Here is a 24317-nt window from a genome sequence, read left to right on the forward strand (position 1 = left end):
ATCCACCGTGGCTTTCATAGCCTAAATGAAAGGAAGAGCTGAAGTAAAAAAGTTGATTTGTTATGACACTTCACTTTGTCCAGAAGTAAAAAGAGCGATACCGATCTTAGTTTGCTTCCTGTCACCTGATTACTTTAAGTCTAGGAAGACTTGAGCAAGACTAGAACCCAACTCCTGCCAACACTCTGACACTGAGCCCAACGCTTGGCGTCTCGTGGGCCAAATAGGGTGAGTAATGATTGTCTAAACTGCTACAATATACAATATAATCATTGGAAAGCAACAGTACAATGTGCAAAATTCTATTTATAATAAGTCAGTTGATTCATACAGAGAAGACATGCATGGAAGGGAGAAAACAGAATATAACCTATTTTATCAGTAGAACAACTATGTATTGTGTGTAATGCTGCAGGTAATGCCAACATACTCCAGCATACTTGATATACATAGTTTGACTTACAATTCAGTCAAGTTTTTTTTACTTTTAATTTTAATGTTATTTTGATTGATTGATTGATTGATTGATTGATTGATTGATTAATTGATTGATTTAGCTATTTATTTATTTATTTATTTATTTATTTATTTATTTATTTATTTCTGAGATGAGAAGAATCTGGATAACCCGGTGAGAACCTACACAGACATATACAGTAAAGTCGCCCCAGAAACGTCATGTGAAACGTTTATTTTGAAAGTCACGCGTCGGAAGTACGATAACTTCCGGCCTAACGCTCTTAACCGGAAGTGGTAAAGGAGGAAGGAAATTATTGTATTAGATGTGATAACAGGGGGAACACAGCAGACACTAGGCCGTACCGATACCTTCGTGGAGAAACAAGAAGCTACACGGTTAGTACACACTGCTGGGAAGCTAAAGCTAAGCTAGCGTCTCGGTTGTCTTGGTTACAGAGACGGACCCGTAACCAAGACAACCGTCCCTAACATGAGCGGTTAGCTTAGCTCGTTTCTCTCACATACAGGTTTGTAAATTCAGCAGGAAGTGCATTTTGATGGCTTTGTAATGGGACGAGAGTCGTTAGATATGAAAGAGTGTCAATATGAGATTCTTGCAGACAAACATTTTAACTTTAAAATCACATTTTTTTGGCTGCTCACTTTTTCAAGTGAAATGACATAATAACAGCAACAGTTTCAGGTTGACACCTTGTCCTCATTGTTTACAAGTAGATGTGAAAGACTGCATTGAAAATGTCATTAAGTCAGTCATTTGTGATTAGATATTAATATTTACTAGTTGTTGTTTGGTGCATTTATTTTACAGGGAGCAGTTGTTGCCCTCATTATTTATTGTTAAACTTAGTATGTGACACATGGATTCATTTTTGTTGATTTTTGCCCACAGACATGTCGACAGATTGTTCTCTCCTCAGCTCAGAACTGGAGCTGCAGCGTCAAGAGGAGATCTATCAGCAGCTGCTTTTAAAGGTAATGTTGTGTTTCCTCATCGGCAATCATCTCCGTTCATGTCCAGACAGCATCATCCTTCCAAATATTGGCTAGCATTAGCTACCACCAAGACATTCCAAACCAGCTCCATGTTGGCAATCCCATTATGGAGTTTATGGAGTTTATTTTGCACAGTGTATGAAGTCAGACCTGATGAGTGTTCTACATGCTTGAAAATTAGTGTCATCACTGCAGCTGTTGTACAATGTTTGTACCATTAACGTGTTCCCTTAGTATTACTCAAAGTTACAACTGAGGCGCTCACATGTGAATCAGATTTTGAAAGATGTTCTTGATGTGGTGGTAAACTTCTGTGTTTCCTTTGTCTCATTAATCTGGGGAGTCAGGACAGAGATTTTATTCTGGCCTGACTCTGAAAATCCATTTGTCCAGAAAGTAATCAGAGTGATGAAGTAATAATTGGTGTAATATGCAGCCAAAGTCCATTAAGAAGGGAATGTAGTGTTTAAAAGTTCTGAGGTATTACTGATTGTTACATCTTTACACAACATATTTAAGAGTTCAAAATTCAGCCAGGTACTTGCTGCTTCACTTATCTTGTCCTCTGATGTATTTTGTTGTCTACGCAGTTTATTGGACATGAATGCCAACAATAATTCTATTTCATTAAAACTTGTTCAAAAGCAGATGGACTTTAGTTCTTCACTTTAACTGTTCAGGACTTTTTTACTTTTTTAATTTCTCATATAAATCCTCAGTTATTTTACTTTACAATAGTGTTTTTTGTCTCGTTTAATATGGATCAAACTTACCAGGCAGCCTGTGAACATTCCAGAATTTAAATAGGTTTTTGGTTATCTGTTTAGACAATGGAAAAAATGCAGACCGAAAATCCTGAATCCAAAGTCATCCTACCACAACCTGGTAAGAAGCTCCATGGCACAAGTTAACTCAATTGTGGAAGATTTTTTTTTTTAACAGAGTTTTTCCTGTTTTACTTTTTTATTTGTCTTCCTCACAGGCCTGTGTGTGAAGACCGTCACAGAGCCAGGCAAGCAGAAGGTCTTTGTGAACATTTGTCAGTCCAGCTCTGTCCCGGCACCAGGAGATCTCACCAGAGAGGAGCTTGTGGAGCTGCTCCAATCAGAAGATCCCAGCGGCTACAGACTTCCCATGAGCCTCGGCGAACCACATGTAGAAATGGACAACAGTACGTAACAACATCCCCGGACAGTATTCACTTTGTAACAAAAGTGATTGATCGAGAACCACTTTCCCATTAACGTGCCTACAATAAAATGAAATCACAAGTGTTTGTCCATGTCAGGTTTTAAGAAAGAAGAAGAAATACACTTTAATAATTCCCTTGGGGAAATTATTTTTCCAATCTTAACTATTTATAGTACTATATAGTCGCACATTCACGCATCAACGCGTGAGACTTCACCTCATCGCGGATTTTTAGTAGGCAGTCATGTGATACCGTATGCACATACTATTGGCTGACGGCATCCGGAAGTGCGCTAGGTTCCGTGAGTCTCGGACGTGTCGTCATTGCATCACATGGCCACATGAAAGACAAACAAGCAGTCACACACACACTTATGGACAATTTGAAGTTATCAATTCACCTCAGCTGTGTGTTTCTAGAAAACCCACACAGACACGGGGAGAGCATAGAAATCAGACCTGGAACCTTCTTGCTACGAGGCAACAGCACTACCGACTGAACCACCATAACAATCATGCATGTTTTCTACCTGGTGTTAAAACTCGATTAACTGCAACAATAGAAGACACTATTTTAACTAAAATCAGCCTTTTTTTTTTTCTATTACAATGTATTGTTTTCATTGAATTCATACAGTTTGTCTTTCTGTGTGCTTTAGAATCTGAGGGTTGCACAGTGTATGATGTGGTCATCAACCAGGAGTTCTTCCAGAAGTGTCAGGTGTGTTTTTGAGTTGGCAATTGAAAACTGAGAAGATAATAAATAATTCTAATTAATAAAATTGGTCACAAAAAATATTCTCACTGTTATACACGGAGCTTTGGATTTTAAATTAATGCTGTCTATATTTAGGTTTACTTTATTTCCATTTCTCAATCGTTTTTAAAAGCTTTTGTAATGCAGCTGAACCACATGACTAACAGAATTGTGTATATTTGTTAAATACAATTGATATTAAATGCTGTATGAAGATAATCATGTATTTAACGTGTGACATGAATGTGTGACTGTATCTTGCAGAAGGACACTCTATTCCAGCAGTTTGTGATTCTGGTGTCTTTTGAGGGTTTAGAGAACAAATACAATCTGGAGCTGAGTAGAGGTAAGTGTGTGTGTTTTTGTATGTGTGCATGTAGAAGTGTTCTTTCATTTAGCTGTTTATTATTTTGTGTTTGCAGACTGGAAGGTGCTCAAGAACAGGAAGTTCTTAGGTTCGGTTAGTGAGCAGAATATCAGGACAAAGAGCAGGCCGATCATTCAAGAGATGCAGCCTCAGTACGTCCCCGTGTGTTTCTGCCTCGGCGAAAAGGATGCTGTTGTGTTTAGTTTTTTTTCTATATTCTTTTTATTAGAGTCATAAAACAATAACAGAACAAAAAATCGACAACGCATAACAAAATACAATTCGGCAAACATATACAAAAGAAAATGAAATTATTTCATGGCTACTTGTACATCCCCTCGGAGGAGAATAATCTGCATGAATAAAATGAAGAGATATACCAGTGACCAGTTGGAATCAATCCTAGATTGTCTCATTCTGATAATCTAAAATATGTAATTACTGGAGCCCATCGAGCAAGGGATACATCAGTTTTAACTTGAAGCTGTGCAGTTTTTACACTTCTGAGCTCAGAAGTGTAAAAACTTTAAAAGATCATCACTTGTGTTGGAACACCATGCAGTGAGATTATTGAAGCCAGAGGATGAAACGTTATTCTTCTTTTCTGACTTGCAAAAACAATCTGATTCTGATCTGTTCTCTCTCCTCCAGGGAGAGTTCCACCGATCTGGCCAAGCGGTAAAACTTAATGTTCCTTGACATGTTTTTCATTCCCTCTGTCTCTGATCATCTGTTTTTAATCGTTTCTTCATTTTAGTATCAAACTTGAACAGTTTATTCATCATCCCCCCCCCCACCCCCCCTTCCATCCCTGCATATCCAGGCCAGAGTTCACGCTACTTGTGGAGCCCCCTGCTGGCGACCCTGAATATCTCATCGCAGAGATAAAGCTACCTGGGGTGGTGAGACACACAGTATATACACACACCCTTTTTTATTCTATTTAAATAATAACAAACTTTGATAAATTTTAATAAATAGTTATTTGATCATTAAAGTGTTTCCACTGAGAGCATGTCTACATGATAAAAAGCCTCACAGACACATCAGCTCCATTCAGTGATTTATGTATCACAGTACTGTATTGTTTGACCTGATCATTTTTCATCTTTGAATGTACTTTCGTTCTTTATTTCTTTTTTGTTTAATTCTGAGAAGACGCATTTTGACTTTTCATAGAACTTCCCATCTAAGTTCATTGAATCGAACATATATGCAAACATCTACTCCTATTTAAAAAACTTAAAAAGTTCTTTTTGGCCTAGCCAGCTTTATACGTAAATGTGAAGCAATGTTGAGGGGAACTTTTACATGTTTTTAAAAAGGAAATGTTAATCATATATCATTTATCTAAATGTAGGGTTGGAAACACTGTGCACTGTTAGGGGCCCAAATGCAGTACAAGGGGGAGATGAACCACATGATAAATCAATATGGCATCAATATGAAGCCTCAGTGCTCTCCTGTGTTAGAATGATGAGCTTTGCATACGTTCAGCGCAGCAGCAGGCTCCTTCACTCACAATGTGAGCGCAGCAGAGCGTCAGCTGAGCGAAGCGTTCTCCTTGGCAGGCGGTTTCTCGCTCTCTTGTTCTGGACATTGGCGAGGACAGGCTGGTGTTGAACGCTCGGCCCTCACTCTTCCACCTCGACATCTTCCATCCCTTCCTTGTCAACCAGGAGAACAGTGTAGCACAGTACAATACGAGCACCCAGGTACCAAACACACACACACACACACACACGTATGGAGTGTACTCCACACAGCAGTTATGTACTGTAGCAACCACAGGTAACACACTGTGCTCTGTTTGTTTTCTTCTTCTCAGGTCCTTACAGTCACCATGCCTGTGGTGTCATGAAACAACAGAACTACAGTCCAGTTATTTATTTGTCATTAAAATCGATGCTGTGATAATAAAATGTTTTACCACAGAATTCACTTTGACTGTTGGACTTAATGTACCAAAATGAAGAACAGTAATGCCTGACCTGTTTGCTGCCCCCCACCATTTGGTTGCCTATTAACACGGTTATCCACAAAGTATTTGATTTCCATGAAACGTAGGTGTGATGCGTGTGGCTGGAGGGAATGCATTCGGTTTGGAATTGGATCAGCAATACAGAAGGAAACAGTGAACCCCCGTTCCCTGAAATGTGGTGGAGTTTAAAACCCACAGCAATGCATTTGGTGTGCAAACAATCCACTGACATTCATTCATTCATTCATTCTTCACTGCTTCATCCACTGTTGTGGGTCGCGGGGACATATTTTTAGTTTCTATGGTTACAGGTTGAAGCTAAAACGTACGATTTGTCTTTTCATGGAATTTAATGTAACCAATTGGTGAACTGGATCACGTGACTCAGACAACTAATTTCATGAAGTGTTATTTTGTGACTTGAAAGTCTTCAGGCTTTACTTGAGTGTTTCCTGTCTCGTGTACATATTACCTGTAGGTTTGAACAGTTGTACGTAAAACTCCCTTTGAACAATGCCGACCACGAACACCGTTGTTAAATCTCATTATCACGTCTGAGGCGGATGCCTGCAGTATGAGGTCAGACCGATCAGGATGAGATGTGATAACTTTTAGCGTGGGCTGCATGGAGCTCCTTTTGTGAAGTGGAAACCTCCCCTTTCATGGACAACGCTAATGAGTGAAGTACTCTTCTATTTCTGGATTGGCTCTGGTCATCCCTTTGTCAGACACTCCCCCATCTCTCTCCTATTTCACCTCTCTGTCTTCCTACTGGTCCTGAGCGTCCACATCTGTTGGCGCTCCCTGCTCTCTTTCCCCCAGCCATGGAATGATGAAGTAGTAAAAATAGCGTTATCCTTTCCATAGATATTGTTGACAATGATCTGACAAATCACCTTTCTAAAAGAATGCCCTAAAAGAATTCTGTTCATCATGGGAAAGTAGCACCTCTCTGCTTGCTTAAACATCATTATTAACATGTAATAATCTATCTATATATATTATAAACTACAAAAGGAAAGACCTTCTCCCTTATGATTTCCACTCATACTACTAGTCTGTTGTCATTTTTCCAGAAGAATTTTGGTGGGGATTATTACATGTGATACTCTGGGATGTGAATGAGAGGAAAAATAGCTGCATTTATATTTCACAACTGAACGGTGCTGTTAAAAAGCACTGTTTTGAATATAAGTGATGTTTTTACCCGTGATGTGTTTCTGTTATTAATTTTTTTTTCACAGGATTACACAAATACAGCTCAATAGACTCTCATGACACTTGGGAGGATGGATCTTGGGACACTAGACCTTAGTTAATTTTAGAAACACCCCAATTTCTGCTAATTTGTAGATTTTGGTTGATTTTAATTAAATTGACAACTTCTGTGACTCTTCAAAACTGTTGAGAAATTTTTCTTTTTTTGCAGGGGGGGGCGTTAGGTACCGTATTTTTATTGTTGCAAACTCAATTTTGCATTGGATTTTGCACAAATAGGAAAATAATTTTGCAATAATGTTACCGGATTGCTGATTGGATGATTATGAAACAACCAAGACCATACAGAATGCTCGTAGCATCTCATGGCAAGCACACCAGAAGTAGTTAAAGAGGAAGATAGTATACTATAGACACTGGCAGAGTAGAAGTTGTCAGAGTAGAAGAACCAACTGTGAAATGTAAATAGTGTAAATATGAATACAACCTACAGCTAGAAAACAGTTCTTGAGCTATAGAGAGATATGATCTCCTCAGAAGACTTCTGATGAGAACAAGTGAAGCAGAAAAACAGATCCCACACCATTAAAACAAGTTTTAGAGCAATTATTTTTCAGTTTGATGTTTTATTTTTTATTTTATTTTTTTGCTGACAAATGAACTGCACAAACCACCTTTGCAGAGGTAATTAAACTGCTACTAGGTGTAACAATGGGTTCCACAAAGAACTTAACCCAATGGAATTTATTATGCAAAGAAATTGGTGGAGATCAAAACTAAGAAAATCGATCTGTAGAAATGACCAAAGCAGCACTGAAAAGAAATGTTTTGGTGAGGAGTGGTGCTTGAAGCTTTTAGTATTTCCCCATATAGACATCCTCTGACAAGGAAAAAAGCTTTCAACCTTCTCCAAGACAAAAAAAACTGGCCAGAAACTGAACTGGAACTGGTTCTCACAAACCACTCTAAACCCCCAAAATGGAAGAAGTAAGGCAGAAAGATTGTCTTCTTTCTACCAAATAAAAAATTTGAGGGAATGAATCAGACTGAGTCAGTGAGTCAGAACATTTTAAGAGAAATTGTTGATGAAATAAGTGTAAAATGACATAAACTATTGTGTTTGGCTCAAGTAGGTTGACTGAAATGTTACTGATAACCTGATGTCTTTGGTGAGTACAGTACAGTAAGGCTAAAATCCCCAGTCTTCTCTTTAACTAAAATTTCACTAAAAGAAATATACATTAGGATGTTATTAACTAACTAAGAGGAAAAGTAAGACACAGGACTCAAATTAAATTTAAATGTAGCTTTGGACAGAGACTGGCTACCTGTTTGTAGCATGTGAGCTAAGCTTCCTGTCTGCTGTTGACTGCATAGCTTCATATTTATAGCCATGACAGAGGAATCAATCTACTCATCAAACTCCTGGCAAGAAAACAAATATGCATATTTTCCAAAACATGAAGCTATTCTTTTGAACATATTAGGAATCAGATGCCCTAGCCGGTGCAATGCAATCCTTACAGTAACAGCTGCTGAGGCTCATGGGTACAAAGAAATTTAGTTGATATGTCATTTTCTGTTTATTACTCTTTCCCTGTCCCCTTTTCTGCTGTCTTTTTCTTATCCCTAATGTGTTTCGTACTTCCTGTTTCCTCCTGTGTTGGCCCAGCCCCCACCAGAGCTGCGGCTAACGTCTCATTAGCTGCTCACCACAGCTTGTCGGATTAGTTTTAATGAGTAAATGTAGAATAACATTTGTGTTTTCAACAGGCCACTTCTCGTCTCTAACCTCTCCCCTGCCAGCTTTCTCTCCCTTCATCCGCCACACCCTCCCTCTTCATTCTGTCGCCCCCCCCCCACCCCCCTCCACCTGTGACAAGCCACCATTTGTCCAGTGAAGTCATCCGTCTATTCTCCCTAATCCTGTGAAGTACTCATCTTTCTACCCTCGCTTAATCCACCTATGGCCCCAAGGCCTGACACACACACACACACACACACACACACACACACACACACACACACACACACACACACACACACATGCACACACATGCACATGCACATACACACACAAAGACACACACACACACACAGACACACACACACACACACACATATTTTTGAACAATTGTGCGCACAGACACACAGTTATTCTTGTATTGTATACTCAGACATTCAACAATTCTCACAGCGCACACACACACACACCCACACACACACACACACACACAGAACCCCACCCCACCACCACCCAGACCCCCTCCCAGTATAAAGCACCCTTTGTCTGTCCAATTATTGTTCCGTCTTCCGCCTGTCTCTTGGACCTGGTGCTACCACACCCTCCAACAGGTACGTCTGTCTGTCCGTCAGTGCGTCCTCTCTCCAGTTTCTGTTATATTATAGGATCACAGCAGAAAGAAATACCATCAACATTCATGGCGTTAACTTCTAGCCCGATATTGTTCATGATACTGGATTATCATCCAACACAGCAAACACCTTGCTGGATGCTTTTTGAAATCTATCATCCAACCAGCAGCATTTCCACCATGGCAGATGAACGGGGACTGAATGTTACTGGACTGTCTGGATGTCGAATATTTAATGTGTCTGCCATCGTGCTAAATCATGGTTTTCCCTGTAGAGCTTTCTTAATAGTAGATTAGCATTTTGGTCTGATTAAGTGTCCCAGGGAAGGTTTTCTTTTAGAGGATAGTCCTTTTTTTGCGATTAAATCTGTCATCACTTTTGTCACGGGAATCTGCTTTCTGAATCCCAGTCATCAATCATTTAAATCATCAAGAACTTCAAACTTCTGCTACTACAAAAATATAATGAAGGCGATGGAATGGAATTTGTTCAGTTGTGATTTTGTGAATGTTTTTTTTTTATCTAAAAAACATGCCTTGTTACTCTTGATGTTCATAGACATTTTGACATTTGTTTTTATAGCGTGCCGTCTGTCATACAAAAATCCGCAAGGCAGGGTTTCTGAAGACATGTTGCTGATGACTGCTTAAGTCAAATTCTATTAACTCCACCAAGGAAAGAAATATATATCGTGTACTTATATTTCTAAAAACCTGCAAACATCCACAATAAAGCATGCAAAAATTCATCTCCATACATCAATACCACAAGAGTGTTTGAATATCAATATTTTAAACAAAATTTTATATTTTAATGTGAGAATTTCTTCTAAATAACCTGAATTTTAATCTACTGAATCGGCCCCCGATATACAGTAATTAGGTTATAGTTATTCTGTAAAAACAACATTTCACTAGTGTAATTTTCTTTATGACCTGTTCTACCTCATCTTCCCCATCTTTCCCATTGTTTCATGGTAAACCATCATACATGTGTGATGGAAAGAGACGGTCAAAAAAACCTTCCTGGCAATGTTCAAACACCCCCTCCTTTATCCACTGTTTCTTACTTTTCACGAGCCTAAGGCTCCCAAAGTGTCATGAACGTCAAACACTTTCTGTGGTATTTTAATCTCAAACAAACGCAAACACAAACTCTTCGTTGCAGTACAGAAAGCATAAATGAGCTTAATTTCTTCTTTGAAACTGATCAAAAAGTCAAGTCAAAGTCCCAGTCAGCTTTATTGTCAAATGTACCACATTTGCACGACATACAGCACAGGTGAAATTGCAGTCCTCTCAGACCCATGGTAAACAGACAGTACAACACAGGCAGTACAATAGGCAGGATAACAGGCAGTACAACACAGGCAGTACAACAGGCAGTACAACAGGCAGTACAATAGGCAGTACAATAGGCAGTACAACAGGCAGTACAACAGGCAGCACAACATAGGCAGTACAATAGGCAGGACAACACAGGCAGTACAACACACAGTACAGCACAAAGTATAAGAGGAAAGGGACGGTAAACTGATAAACATAATGAATGTTTCTCCGCTAGCCTTACAGACAGTCAGACGGATGAGTACAATTTCAACCACGTAGAAAACCACACTGCATCTTTATTGGTGTGTACTTTGGTTGGTTTCCATAGCTCAGACGAGGGAGTTGATGCTCTGTCCTCACGCTCCTGTTCCTGGAAAACCCACAAAAGCAATTATCAAAAGATGACTGTTAGCACTAAGCCAGCTTAAACTTATTTCAGACTCTGTTTGATTGCTAACCAGGCATATGCTACACCCGTGTGTGTGTGTGTGTGTGTGTGTGTGTGTGTGTCTGTGTGTGTGTGTGTGTGTGTGTGTGTGTGTGGTCTGACACCATCGAGGCCCTAAAAAATCCCCTTAAACCCCCCATGGGGTCGCACCAACACCCAAACGTTCTGTGTAGGTGGGGCCCCTTCGAGCTGTTGGAGGACAAGTGGATAAGATTAGCATGGACAACTATGGGTAAAGTGTTGTATAAGTGCGTCAGCGCAAATAAGCAAACATATCTGGCCATGCTACATACTTACATATTGTATTCATTGGTAAATGAATGAAGTAAACAATAAATGTCTTAATTAAATTATGGTGTTTCGTGATGTACGAATGACCAAAATACGTTTGACTAAATGTGTTTTTTCTGAGGGGTGGTGGCCTTCCTTCCATCACAGATATTAACAGTGTGAGATCAGACTGGCTAACTTTAGCATGAGGAGACTGAGCACCTGTCTACACAAATGTCATCTATTCAGAAGTTAGTCCAGGTGAGCATCAAGTTTCCTGTTTATCATCCTTTTATCAACTTTCCTCCATTGTTGTCTTGAGACCCTTAATTATTTTTAAAGAAAGTTTCAATGAGAACGTCCAGTTAGGATGGATATTAAGCCAAACAACTTCCTTCATTAAGCTATCTAGACACCTGACTATACTGTTAGATCATTTTTAACAAAGTTTATACATAATGAAGACACGTCCTTCACCCATGACCTCACATTCACGTCAAGAGTCTCCCCCTTTTCCTCTCCAATACAGAAAACATATTAATAGCATACAATAGCCTCTCTTCAGCATGCATGACACACACACACACACACACACACACACACACACACACACACACACACACACACACACACACACGCATTGTCCTTGACTATAATTAACCTGGTCAAAGCAGAGTGTGTTGGAACTTGGCTGTTCTCCTAAACCCACCAGTTTGCTTACACCCCTACCCTTCTTTAACAGGCTGACCCAACAGGGGTGTTCAAATGTTCACCTCTCATTCCTCCATCTTTCATGAATATCTTATGATGAACATACTCATAGGTTTAAATAAGTTAGTAAATCATTTTTATTACAATTAGATTAGCATAAAAATCTGGAAGCAGTTAAACCTTTGGTTATTCTCTATCCAGAAGTAATTAAATAACGCCTCATTGGCTGCTCACGAACAGCTGAAACAAGCTGTGAACAGGAGACCGACTTAAGTTAAGCTATGACATCAGGCTGGCATACCAGTAAATTAAGCTGATATACTGTATGAGCAGTAGCCTGCAGATGAAGCGGTTAATGAAAAATGAATGAATGAATGAATGAATGAATGTATGAATGAATGAATGAATGAATGAATGACCAGAAGTATATGAACACATTCAGTACATATCATTCATTTGGTTTTGCACCAGGCCAAGATTCACACATTTCGCCATCTATACCACCCCCTGGTGGAAGAATATGCTGCCCAAACGTTCTACTCTGTCTTCTGGATTTTCCTCCTGAAAGCAACTGCCTGCAGTCCAATGACACGTTGGCAGAGAACCAAACCAGTAGACCTGTGGATCCAACAACACGATTTATTGTTAGCACACATATCTACGTCACATTTTGACAGAGCCATGCCAGCAGTATACTCCCACTTGCATGGGGGATTATGAAAATTCTTACCGTCTAGAATCTTAAATTTTAAACCACAGTAATTGTTTTGTTTATTAGTGTTCAATACGATAATGCTAAACCTAACTGGCAAAGTTCCTCAAGACCCGGTGCACTAAAGAGTACCCCCCCACCCCGCTTCAATGGGAGCCTCCAAGCGACACACCAGGCTTGTCAGGGAGGCACCGGTGGAACTCCCAAATGAGATTGGGATCCAGGACAAGAGCACAAGGAACCCAAGAACACTCCTCTGAACCGTAACCCTCCCACCCCACCAGGTACTGGAGATCACAGCCTCAACCAACCACACCCAACAAACAATGGACTGTTGGTGACCCGGGTGGGGGATCAGCAGGAGGGCAAAGAGTACTGGAAGACACAGCGTTCAATTGACATGAAAAGACAAATTAATCCACATGGCCTTTGGAACTTTAACTGGACCATGACAAAGTAAATAATCCTTTCAAACTGGAATAGACCAATGTATCTGCATGAAAGTTTCTTGGACTCGGTTCTGAGCAGACTGTCCCTGGAAGACAGCCACACTCTCTGATGTGGGGCATAGTTGTGGGCCGAGATCCTGAAGCAAGACAGCATGAGCCTCCTTCCATATTGTCATCTAGAATCTCATGGAGGGGGAAAACATGTTGAACCAGAAGATCAGCAGTCTCACGGGCAGAAGGAAGCTTAGAGAGAGCGAGAAAATCATTAGCCTTAGAAAAAACGGTCAACATTGGTGACTGGTCTACTTTAATGGAGGTAGACCAGGGCGGGCCAATACATAGGCTTGTGTGTCAACATCCATGGATGGCCACCAGAAAACTGGGTGTATGTCCAATACTAGGGTGGAAGAAGAACCAAGAACCATGCCCCACTAGAGGAACTGAGAACCCATTTCCTGGGTCTAGGTGGACGCGTTGAGCCTTCTGGACTAAGGAGTTAGGCAGGCTGAGCAATATCAATCAGCCTTTATTTGTATAGCACTTAATCACATCAGCAGACATTTCAAAGCACTTTAACAGACAGAGAAACCCAACAGGACCCTCCAGATAAAGAATAAGCAACAGCGGCAGGGAAAAACTCTCTCATTGAGGAAGAAACTCCAGGCAGGACCCGGAGTCTGGAGGGTAGTCATCCGCCTTGACCGGTTGGGTGTGAAAGGAAATACAAATTACACTACATATCTGCACGCTGGGCAGCACAGTGGTGCAGTGGGTAGCTCTGTCGCCTCACAGCATGGCGGTTCCGGGTTCGAGTCCCGCTCTGTGCAGAGTTTGCATGCTCTCCCCGTATCTGCGTGGGTTCTCTCTGGGTTCCTCAACTTCCTCCCACCTCCAAAAGCATGAGCTTCAGGTTGATTGGCCGGTCCCCAATTGCCCGTAGGAGTGAGTGTGTGCGTGGTTGTCTATCTTTGTGTGTGGCATTGGCGTCATGCCCGGAGTGTCGTCCGCCTCACGCCCTATGCTTGCTGGGATAGGCTCCAGTTCCCCGTGACCCGCTGCGGCGGATACAGCGGCAGAAAATAGATGGATCTGCATGCTTCCAGTACCTCTCTCTCTCTCTGCGTGTGTGTGTGTGTGTGTGTGTGTGTGTGTCTGTCAGGACCTGTACACATAAGTGTGAAATATATGTACAGTAGATTGTGACTAGAAAAATTAAATTCCCCAAGGGGATTATTAAAGTACATTTCTTTCTTCTTCTTCTTCTGTGAGGAGTGCATGAAGAGAGTGGAAAAACTGGAGTGTGTTTCAGTGCTTTTTTCTATCTTTGCGTTTTGTCTCTATGTTTGTATTCTCTGTGTATTGTTAATTGGGTTTGTCTTGAGTGTTTAGTGTCATTTATTGTCAGTTTTTGTGTGTTTTTTGCCGACTAGGCGTGGGCTGGTTGGCGGCCACTCAGACGCCGTCATGGCGTATGGTGGCTGCACGTCGCTGACGAGGAGTCACAGGATTAGGGTTGTGTCTCCTTGCAGCGTGGAAGAGGTAGCACTTGTGGTGGGTGATGTTATACGGTGTAGTGCACTGAAGTATGCCGGCCGGATTAACAGGGCAATTGTCATGTTCGTGTAAAAGGTGGAACAGGTAAAGTTACTGGTGGAAAAGGGATAAATGTTAACGGACTGTTAGTACCGGTAATGCAGTTGTCGCAGCCGGCGTCTAGGATCACGCTGTCTAACATCCCCTGTTTCATCAGTGACGAATTCCTAATTAGAGAACTCTCTCGACATTGAAAAGTTGTGTTGCCAATTACCAAAGTCCCGCTGGGGTGCAAGTCCCTGCAACTGAAACATCTCGTGTGTCACCGCCGACAGGTTTCTATGATCCTGAACAACAAGGAAGGAGACTTTAACTACCGCGTTGTTGTTAAAGTAGACAACTATGACTACACAATGTACGCCACCTCCTCTCGGCTGAAATGTTTTGGCTGTGGAGAGGAGGGACACGTTGTTAGCGCCTGTCCGAGGCGCATCAGCGATGGAGGAGGAGCGAGGAGCGAGACTGAGAGTCAGGTGCAGGTAGGAGCAGTGATAACTAGTGATAACGTCGAGGTGAGAGGGGAGAGTGAAGGTGGGACAAGTGAGATTAAAAGATTGAAGATTAAACACACTTTATTGTCCACACAAACGGGTAAATTATCTTTTACACTCCTTGTTGTACATGCATATACATATATACGTGTTAGTAGCACAAACACTGTATACAGGCCCCTATAAACACAACACACACTAGGGGCCTGCTGGCATGCAGTTAGTCACACATGATTAATAACCACACATGACTGGGGGAGGCGGAGTGATGGGTCGCGACTTCGGGGTGCGCCCCAATGAGCAGCTTGTGGGGGGGACGGTTGTGGTGGGTGAGAATGGTGAGCTGACAGGTGAACGGGGTGAGTTTGGAGAGGTAGTGAGTGAACAGGGTGAGATTATGGAGGTGGTAGGTGAACTGGGTGAGAAAGGTACACTGGGTGAGACTAGGGTGGTGACAGGTGCAGTGGGTGAGAATAGGAGGGAGACTGGTGATAACAATGAGAATGTTGGGACAGGAAACCAGACAGGTGCTGAGGCGGTCACAGACGACCATGCGTCTGGATGGATTCCTGCTCCTACTAGGGGGCGCAGTAAGCGCAAGAATGTTTTAACTGTTTCTGCCTGCCTGTTCCTGTTTATTTATTTTAAGGTCCTTACTTTTTATTTCTCCCTCATCATGGATTCTCTTAGAGTGGGGACATTCAATGTAAATGGAGCCAGAGTAGAAAGGAAAAGGGCACTGGTTTTTGACACAGCAAGGAGGAAATCTATTGATGTTGATCACACAGTGATGACAACAATGAGGTGGACTGGATGAAGGAGTGGGAAGGACAGGTGATCCTGAGCCATAACACCACGCTGAGTGGTGGAGTGGGCTTCCTGTTCTCTAGAACTTTTGACCCAACATCTCTGGAGGTCGAGCATGTCGTAAAGGAGAGGTGTCTTTTAGTGAAGGCACATTTTGAACACCACACCCTGGTTTTTGTGAATATTTATGCTCCAACAAAGAGAGGAAGAGCTTTCTAGAAAAAATACAAGCTAGACTGGATTGCTGTGGCTTGGGGGATTTTTAATTCTTGGGTGGGGGTTTTAACTGTACTGAGGACAGGGTTTTAGAATGTAATCATGCAAAGCCTCACCCAGCATCCCAACCCACTCTGAAACAGCTGGTCTCTTCTCATGGCCTAGTGGATGTGTGGAGGAGGATGCATGCAGACTGCCGACAGTACACTTGGTCCCACCTAACAGATGGTAGGGTGTCTTTAGCCAGGCTGGATCGTTTTTACTGTTTTAAACACCATTTTAATGTTTTTAGGGACTGTAATATAATGCCAGCTGTTTTTACTGATTTATCTTTGGTTTTATGTCACGTTGTGATGAGAAATATTTTACCTAGGAGTGCATACTGGCATTTTAATTCAGTTTTAGCATTAGACAGAGGCTTTAGAGAGGTTTTAAGTTATTTTTGGAGCACTTTTAGACTTAGAAAAGCTGATTTTACTTCTCTTAGGCAGTGGTAGGACTATGACAAAACAGAGATAAACGTCCTGTGCCAACAGTATACTCTGAACGTCACACGTGACACCTGCCGGTCTATAAAACACCTGCAGGCTGAGATTGTAGAGTTACAGACAAGCGCTTCCACAGGAAATCAGAGGTGTACTGAAATCCTCAAGTCCAAAAGAATGGCTTTAGCCGACCTGTTGGATACTAAAGTACAGGGGGCTCTGGTCCGATCCAGGGTACAAAACATCACAGAGATGGATGCTCCCTCTAGCTTCTTCTTCGGCCTGGAGAAGAAGCATGGACAGACCAACGTGATCCACTCCCTGCTGTCTGACACAGGACAGGAGCTGACAGAGCCCGGACAGATCAGAAGGCGAGCTGTGAGTTTCTATTCATCTTTGTATGACAGTGAATACCGAGAAAACCAGCCACTGTTAGAGGAGTTCTGTGCAGAGCTACATCAGGTCTCACAACTCGACCGGCCGCTGGAGTTAGAGGAACTCCACACTGCCCTGCAGAACATGAAGGGACGACGATCTCCGGGTATCGATGGTCTGACAGTCAAATTTTATCAAGCCTTCTGGGACATTCTGGCACGTGACATGCTGGAAGTGTTTAATGAAAGTCTGGGCTCGGGCTCCTTGCCACTGTCCTGCCGGAGGGCGGTCGTTGCCCTCCTGCCTAAAAAGGGCAATCTGCAGGATATCAAGAACTGGCGCCCTGTGTCACTGCTCTGCACCGATTACAAGATTCTGTCCAAGGCTTTGGATACCAGGCTGAGGGAAGCTATGGAGCAGGTCATCGACCGGGATCAGACCTACTGTATGCCCGGCAGGTCCATGGTAAACAATGTCTACCTAATTCATGATGTTTTGGAGGTTTTCAGCTTATTTGGTATAAATGCTGGTCTCATTTCATTGGATCAGGAAAAGGCATTTGACCGTGTTGAGCACAGCTTCCTCTGGAAAACTATGGAGAAGTTTGGGTTCAGCACTGGTTTTAATTCCAAGATCTGGGTGTTGTACAGTGACATTGAGAGTGTACTGAAGTTTAACGGCAGTTTGTGTGCCCCCTCCAGGGTGCACTGGGGCATCCGGCAGGGCTGTGCTCTGTCTGGGATGCTCTATTCATTTTCCCTGGAACCCCTCCTCTCCTTGTATGTTCTCCCCATGTCTGCGTGGGTTCTCTCTAAGTTTTCCAGCTTCCAGAAACCTCCAAAAATATGCGCTTCAGGTGAATTGATCACACCAGATTATCTGTAGGTGTGAATGTTAGTTTGTCCATATTGCGGACCTGCAATGCACTGGCATCGCATCCAGGGTGTACCCTGCCTCTCACCCTCAGTCAGCTTGGATAGGATAGGCTTCAGCAGACCTTTCACCTGAATTCAGGATGAACAGCTGAAGATGAGACCGTTGCGATTGTCTTGTCTTCAAAAAGTTGAATGAATGCTGTCATCAGGATTCTGAGTGTTTCTCTTCTTTGCAGTCATGTCTGACGTAGAAGAGGACTACGAGTAAGTAGAACAGCATCCCTCATTGTGTAACATTTCCTTAATTTAATATAAATGCATCACTATAACATATCATTTTTCTCATCACTCCAGAGAGCAGGCAGAGGGTAGGTTCACAGAATCCATAATTGTCCTACACTCTCATAATCACATTAATGATGTTCTTGTAAGACCTGAATCTACACTCCTGTCTTTGGGCCGTTTTTCTGCCAGAGGCTGAGGAGGAGGAGGCCTACCCTGAGCAGGAAGAGGAGGAAACAGAAGAAGGAGGTGAGCTTAAAATGACTCTCAGAACTGATAGAGTTAAAAATACGACACAAGATGTAAACAGATTCAGGGTTGTGGTCATAAGATGAAGGTCTGGAGAACTCTGAGGGAGGAGAAGTGCTGTACACCATACTAACTCTTACCCATCACCTTCCTTCCTGTACTGCTTTCCCATTGGCTAACCTTCTGGTTGGGACTATCAGAGCATCATGAATATGAAGGTAAGGCAATGACATACCCAGATAAGTCAAACTGTGGACATCATTATGAACGGACGCAAACCCAATGTAACACTGAAAACATTTTCCTATGAAATGATCCTCTTTAGCGTTTAAATTTCAAAATTAATTACTATGTAAAGATCCAAAGCTAACAACGTATCACAAGACCACATTGTATAATAGTCTTTTAGTTTGGTGATAATCTATGATAACTGAATTCAGCCAAATTCGAATGAATATCATAAAAGTAGATGACAGGGCAGGTCAGATGATTATATTTCAAAGGCAATCATCATGATTACACCAGCCATCAGACCTATATGGGAACTGTACCAATGGTGGTTTGAAACATGAGTTTAATAACAAGTTACCTGAACTACATGACATCACAGCTCATTCATGGTGATGCCATCCATTAATACCCCTTCCATCCAGAGTTTGATGGAAGGGGAAAAACACTGTCTCAGGGTGAGGGGGCTTTGATACAGATTGAATGTGTTTGTTTGGCCATAGCCTTTATTGTTTAACTCAATCAATGACATTGTTCTAAATCATGTTTTTTTATCACTGTCCAATGGACATTTGCAAAATTATTTATATGTATATTCCATGAAACTTAGTTTTCTCCTTTTCTACTTTCCACCAAATTGAGACCACAGCTAGGAGACAATTAGCTCTGCCCAAAGGCAAATGCCATGGTTTAGCATTACAAGCAGGACAAAGCTATCTATGTGAGGCTAACCTGAGGTGCTGGTAGAACATTTATGTTAATTAACATTAGGGTCATTTTTCTAATTTTGGCTTTCTTGACTCTTACCAAGAAAGCCAGAAACCGTATTTCCCTGAGTGTTCCAGTTCTTCAAGCTTGGCAGCTAAGCCATCACAGATAGTATAACTTGGGACCTTTCAGTCAGAGTGCTGATTCACCCCTTCCTGTTATTGGCTCTTTATGTGTATTGTATTATTTCATCTGAACTCTTTTCTTACTCCTATAGTTTTTCCCCCCCTCTATTTTCACCTTTTACCAGTTTTGAATTCTTCCTTCATTTGATTCCCACTTCCATTCCTTCCCATCCTTTCTTCCTTGCCGGTGTCCACTGTTGTTCTGTATCATTTTTGTTACACTGCTTTTATATTTCACTTTGTTTTTATGTGGCTGGTACTTCAGATCAAGATGCCCAAGAAGAAGGTGAGAAATTGAATATTGATTGACTGATTGATTGATTGATTGATTGATTGATTGACTGACTGATTGATTGAACAAAGGGTTAAAACTCCTTCAAATGCTCTTCTTTCCTCAAGTTAGCTAACTCAGAGATTTTGAATCATATTAGAATTAGACCTACTCATCTGAGTCCGACTGGACTCAACTGACTTAATGTCAACAGACAGTGACTACATCACCTGTAATTAATGTAAATTGATGTATTTTTTAATTTAAGATCTCTTTTCTTCTCTTAGCCCCTTGCTTTCTGTACTGTCAGTCATGTTAATAGTTAAATTAATGAGTTCTGATCTTCAAATTCACACTTTTGATGGAAACATTTTCATTCACTTCATACGATTCTTTTCTCATTTTCATGAACAGAGGAGGAGCGCCCCAAACCCAAGTATGTCCACCTACTTTGATTTTGTTTGGTTGCGGTGATGTGACATATTTAGCTACTTCCTCAAGAATCTTCGAAACACTTTTCTTTCCAGACCCTTGATGCCTCAACTTGCCCCTCCAAAGATTCCCGAAGGGGAGAGGGTAGATTTTGATGTAAGTTGGGAGATTAAAATGGATCACTTTATATTATCATCGTGGGTTTTTTTAGAGACCTATTAATTTAGGAGAAGTCAGATCAGTCAATCTGAAGTTCTACATTAAATTCTTTTCCCATTTTCAAATGTGTAGATCTATGTTTCTGGTTTAAAATATAACTAACTAATTAGGTTTTGAACTTACTAGGTTTTAATTAACTAACTAGGTTGTAAACTAACACATTTTTGAACTAAGTAACTAGGTTTTGAACTAACTAGGTTTTGAATTTTTGTCTGATTGAACTGATCCTGGTTCTGTCAGCTGGTGGACAAAATGTTCCTAGTGACACAAGGGCATATCTTTGCATAAGAGATACGGTATTCCACTGAGATCACTACTGGGCCTACTATAGTGATGTGTTCTTCATTATCCTGGTATTATTCATTATCACTCTGTTTTCCCATCAGGACATCCACAGGAAGCGAATGGAGAAAGACCTGCTGGAGCTGCACACTCTGATTGATGTACACTTTGAGCAGAGAAAGAAGGATGAGGAGGAACTAATCAGTCTCAAGGAACGCATTGTAAGTTATTTTTCAATTTCAAAATGACCAAAAACCAACAAAAAAAAAGACATCACATAGTTCCTACATTCTAATTTGTGACTCCAATAGATAATGAGGATAGTTAGGTTAACTGGATATGGTTAAACTACATCTGAAACATCACTGGACAGAATCAACATGCTTTAGAAGGATCCTAAAAGTCTCATAATCATAACTAAATAGTATTACATTTCCAGTCATATTTTAATGTAATTGCTTGAATTAATTTTGTTTTTTCAGTTGGTGCGGCATTCCTGTCTTTGGAAAAAAAAAATCTACATCATCTCTTAATGTATTTTAATCCTCATTTAATGACTGTTATGTGGTGTCCTTGCTTTGATTTCCCTCAGGAGCGTCGTCGCTCAGAGAGAGCTGAGATCCAGAGGATTAGAGCAGAAAAGGAGAAGGACCGACAGAACAGGATTGCGGTAAGTTTGGAGTTTTTCTTTCTGACTAAATGTACGTACTGGTTCCTCTATAGTGCATGATATGTGTTAAAAGCTGCTCAATACAACACAGCATAAAGGCTCCCCTCCAGGTCCACAGGAAAACATCTCATGTGAGCGTTGTTTTCTTGCTTCTTTGTCATTGCTCTCTTTTTCATCCCTCAGGAGGAGCGCCACAGAAAAGAGGAAGAGGAAGCCAAGAAGAAAGCTGATGATGATGCCAAGAAGAAGAAAGTTCTGTCTGGAATGGGAGCAAACTTTGGAGGCTTCCTGGCCAAGGTCAGGCAGCATGATGATGATGGTGATGATGATGATAAGATGATAAGATGATGAGGAGGTACAAGATTGATAATGATGTGGAGGAGGTGATGAAGATCAGATGAGGAGAAAGAGGTGATGAAGAAAAGATAAGGGAAGCTGAAAAGGAAATGGAAGTGAAAATGAGATGGGTGATGATGAGGAGGAAATAATGGAGACATGACATGAGGTGATTACTACGCTCTGTTTCAGGCGGAGACGAAGAGGGGTAAGCGTCTAACAGGAAAAGAGATCAAGAAGAAAACGCTGGCCGAGAGACGGCAGCCGCTGGGCATTGACAACTTGAGGGAGGACGGACTCAGGTAGTCTCCTGCATTTGGATTCCAAAAGTCAGCTTCAGTCTGAAACCACGGACTCACAGCGATGTTTGAATCTGGGCCTTCTAAATATACTGGATTAACATCTTAATCCATTTATGGTTTCCGCGGTAGCCCCAGTAAAAAACAGAACTTGATGACATCATGCGGTGAAATGCCACTTGTGCGTCAGGTGGTTTAAATCTTTTTATAAACTTTTATCTGACATGATATCTCTCAGCTTACCCAAGACAATTGGTTTTATTCCCATTCTACCCCATCTTCAGTTGATGTGACTTCAGCATAAACTGAATGCATTAGCTAAAGCACTTGAACATTAAATGTGATTAAAGTTGACAATGCCTGCATGTCTTTGTGCCTCCAAGGGAACGGGCTGAGGAGATGTGGAACTGGATCTACGAGCTGGAGTCAGAGAAGTTTGACTACATCGAGCAGATGAAGCATCAGAAATACGAGGTACGACTATGACACAGTACTGAAAAATAATAGGAGTACATCATGTTTCAAATGAATCATTTATTCTAATGTCTTTGAAAGGTAACAGAGCTTTGACTGATCTTGCTGATAATTATTTTGTTTCAATCGTTTTGTTTGCCTCCTATAGATCACAGTGCTGCTCAACAGAATCCAACACGCTCAGAAATTGTGAGTAGTTGCTTTTGTACACATGACAAATTAACTGCATCTGATCTGTTTCTACAGTCGGACTTTTCTGTCTCGTCCATTCCACAGTAAAAAGGGCCATGGAAAAGGGAAGGTGGGAGGTCGCTGGAAGTAGGGAGATGGGGAGAAGTGGAAGGGTCACCTGTTTCCTCTCCTCATTCCTCTACTGTCAGAGCTGTTCAGACCTTACTGAATATTTCTTGATAAGATGTATTGATAATTAAATTGATGTGCACCCAGGTTTGACTGGAAAATCAATTGTTTCTTGGAGTTGTGTGTGGATTTCAACATTATGGATGGTCATTGGCTGTTTTCTTCTGGTTTAGAAATCCACGGTTGTCATGTGAAGGATGTCCTGAATGTGTGACATTAGTAATATTTTTCTTCATTAACATAATGTTTTAAAAATAGAAAAAAAAAATACACTCGAGCAGAGGTAAGAACAATACAAGATGGAGCACCCCTGGGCATGTCAACCAATCAATATCATCAATCACTCTGCCCAATGGTCCCCAATGGTCACTTTGTAGGTACGCCTGCTCCACTGCTCATTAATTCATATTTCTCATCAACCAATCACAGGGCAGGCACATCCAGGTGCAAATCAAGAGGTGAAATTACCAATCAATCAATCAATCAATCAATCAATCAATCAATCAACTTTTATTTATATAGCGCTAAATCATATCTGAAGACATTTCAAAGCGCTTTACAGATAGAATGCCAACAATGCCCTCCAGAGCAAGCATAAGCGACGGTGGTGGGGAAAAACGACCTCATTGAGGAAGAAACTCCGGGCAGGACCCAGGCTCTGGAGGGCAGTCATCCGCCTTGACCTGTTGGTTGGGAAATAGAAATACATTGGGGAAAGAGATAGGTCAAGTAAATGAGATGGGGAGAGAGAGAGAGAGAGAGAGAGAGAGAGAGAGAGAGAGAGAGAGAGAGAGAGAGAGAGAGAGAGTGGCAGATAGGCCAGTTTGAGCTTCATGTCCATTGTACACTGTCGCTGAATTGGGGGTGGGTTTTCCAGGCCTTTGGGTATCCTCCCTTCCATCCGCGTTCTCCACCTGTGGAACAGAGGCACAAAGACAGCGGCAGTATTGTGCAGACAGAGTGATTTGACAGTAGTAGTAATACATTCTAGGAGTAGTAATAAATTCTAAGAGCATAGAAAGATAAAGAAGGCAAAGGAGAAGTGACAGAAGCTTCAGAGGATCTCCCTTTAACGGGAGAGACGGAGAAAAAATACCCTCAGCAGCCTAGGCCTATCGCAGCATATGTAGTGGAGTGTGTGTTATTTCTAATTGTAGGCTCTATCAAAAAGGAGGGTTTTTATTCTACTCTTAAATAAG

At 41.4% G+C, this 24317-nt stretch overlaps 2 protein-coding genes across 5 annotated transcripts; both read left to right on the forward strand.

Moving 5' to 3' along the window:
• The first annotated feature begins 655 nt into the window (after positions 1-655).
• On the forward strand, positions 656-5725 carry pih1d1 (PIH1 domain containing 1). Of its 2 annotated transcripts, XM_068336690.1 has the most exons (11): positions 663-855; positions 1370-1452; positions 2301-2358; positions 2456-2644; positions 3324-3385; positions 3686-3767; positions 3844-3940; positions 4440-4466; positions 4612-4690; positions 5360-5503; positions 5617-5725. In XM_068336690.1, the coding sequence occupies exons 2-11, from the start codon at positions 1372-1374 to the stop codon at positions 5647-5649; spliced, it is 852 nt and encodes a 283-aa protein (XP_068192791.1). In that variant the 5' UTR covers positions 663-855; positions 1370-1371; the 3' UTR covers positions 5650-5725. The 2 variants fall into 2 exon arrangements, with proteins under 2 accessions (XP_068192792.1, XP_068192791.1); XM_068336691.1 differs by lacking the exon at positions 4440-4466 and having other exon boundaries at positions 656-855.
• A 5953-nt stretch (positions 5726-11678) lies between these two features.
• Positions 11679-23205, forward strand: tnnt1 (troponin T type 1 (skeletal, slow)). 3 transcript variants are annotated; one of them, XM_068337346.1, is made up of 14 exons: positions 18360-18387; positions 18478-18491; positions 18598-18654; positions 18855-18872; positions 20041-20061; positions 20461-20482; positions 20574-20634; positions 21084-21200; positions 21572-21649; positions 21833-21946; positions 22178-22287; positions 22668-22758; positions 22907-22947; positions 23035-23205. In XM_068337346.1, the coding sequence occupies exons 1-14, from the start codon at positions 18362-18364 to the stop codon at positions 23078-23080; spliced, it is 816 nt and encodes a 271-aa protein (XP_068193447.1). In that variant the 5' UTR covers positions 18360-18361; the 3' UTR covers positions 23081-23205. The 3 variants fall into 3 exon arrangements, 2 of the variants coding, with proteins under 2 accessions (XP_068193447.1, XP_068193448.1); XM_068337347.1 differs by lacking the exon at positions 18855-18872; XR_011038397.1 differs by lacking the exons at positions 20041-20061; positions 20461-20482; positions 20574-20634; ... (5 more) ...; positions 22907-22947; positions 23035-23205 and having other exon boundaries at positions 11679-18491.
• The last annotated feature ends 1112 nt before the right edge of the window (positions 23206-24317 follow it).

The sequence above is a fragment of the Antennarius striatus genome, chromosome 16, assembly GCF_040054535.1.
Source record: "Antennarius striatus isolate MH-2024 chromosome 16, ASM4005453v1, whole genome shotgun sequence".
In the NCBI taxonomy this organism is placed as follows: Eukaryota; Metazoa; Chordata; class Actinopteri; order Lophiiformes; family Antennariidae; genus Antennarius; species Antennarius striatus.

Coding starts and splice junctions, on each gene's coding strand:
- pih1d1 (XM_068336690.1), top strand. CDS start 1,372: ATGTCGACAGATTGTTCTCTCCTCAGCTCAGAACTGGAGCTGCAGCGT. Junction 3,768..3,843: donor CAATCTGGAGCTGAGTAGAG/GTAAGTGTGTGT, acceptor TTGTGTTTGCAG/ACTGGAAGGTGCTCAAGAAC. Junction 4,467..4,611: donor TCCACCGATCTGGCCAAGCG/GTAAAACTTAAT, acceptor CTGCATATCCAG/GCCAGAGTTCACGCTACTTG.
- tnnt1 (XM_068337346.1), top strand. CDS start 18,362: ATGTCTGACGTAGAAGAGGACTACGA. Junction 20,062..20,460: donor TCAAGATGCCCAAGAAGAAG/GTGAGAAATTGA, acceptor TTTCATGAACAG/AGGAGGAGCGCCCCAAACCC. Junction 21,201..21,571: donor TCAGTCTCAAGGAACGCATT/GTAAGTTATTTT, acceptor GATTTCCCTCAG/GAGCGTCGTCGCTCAGAGAG.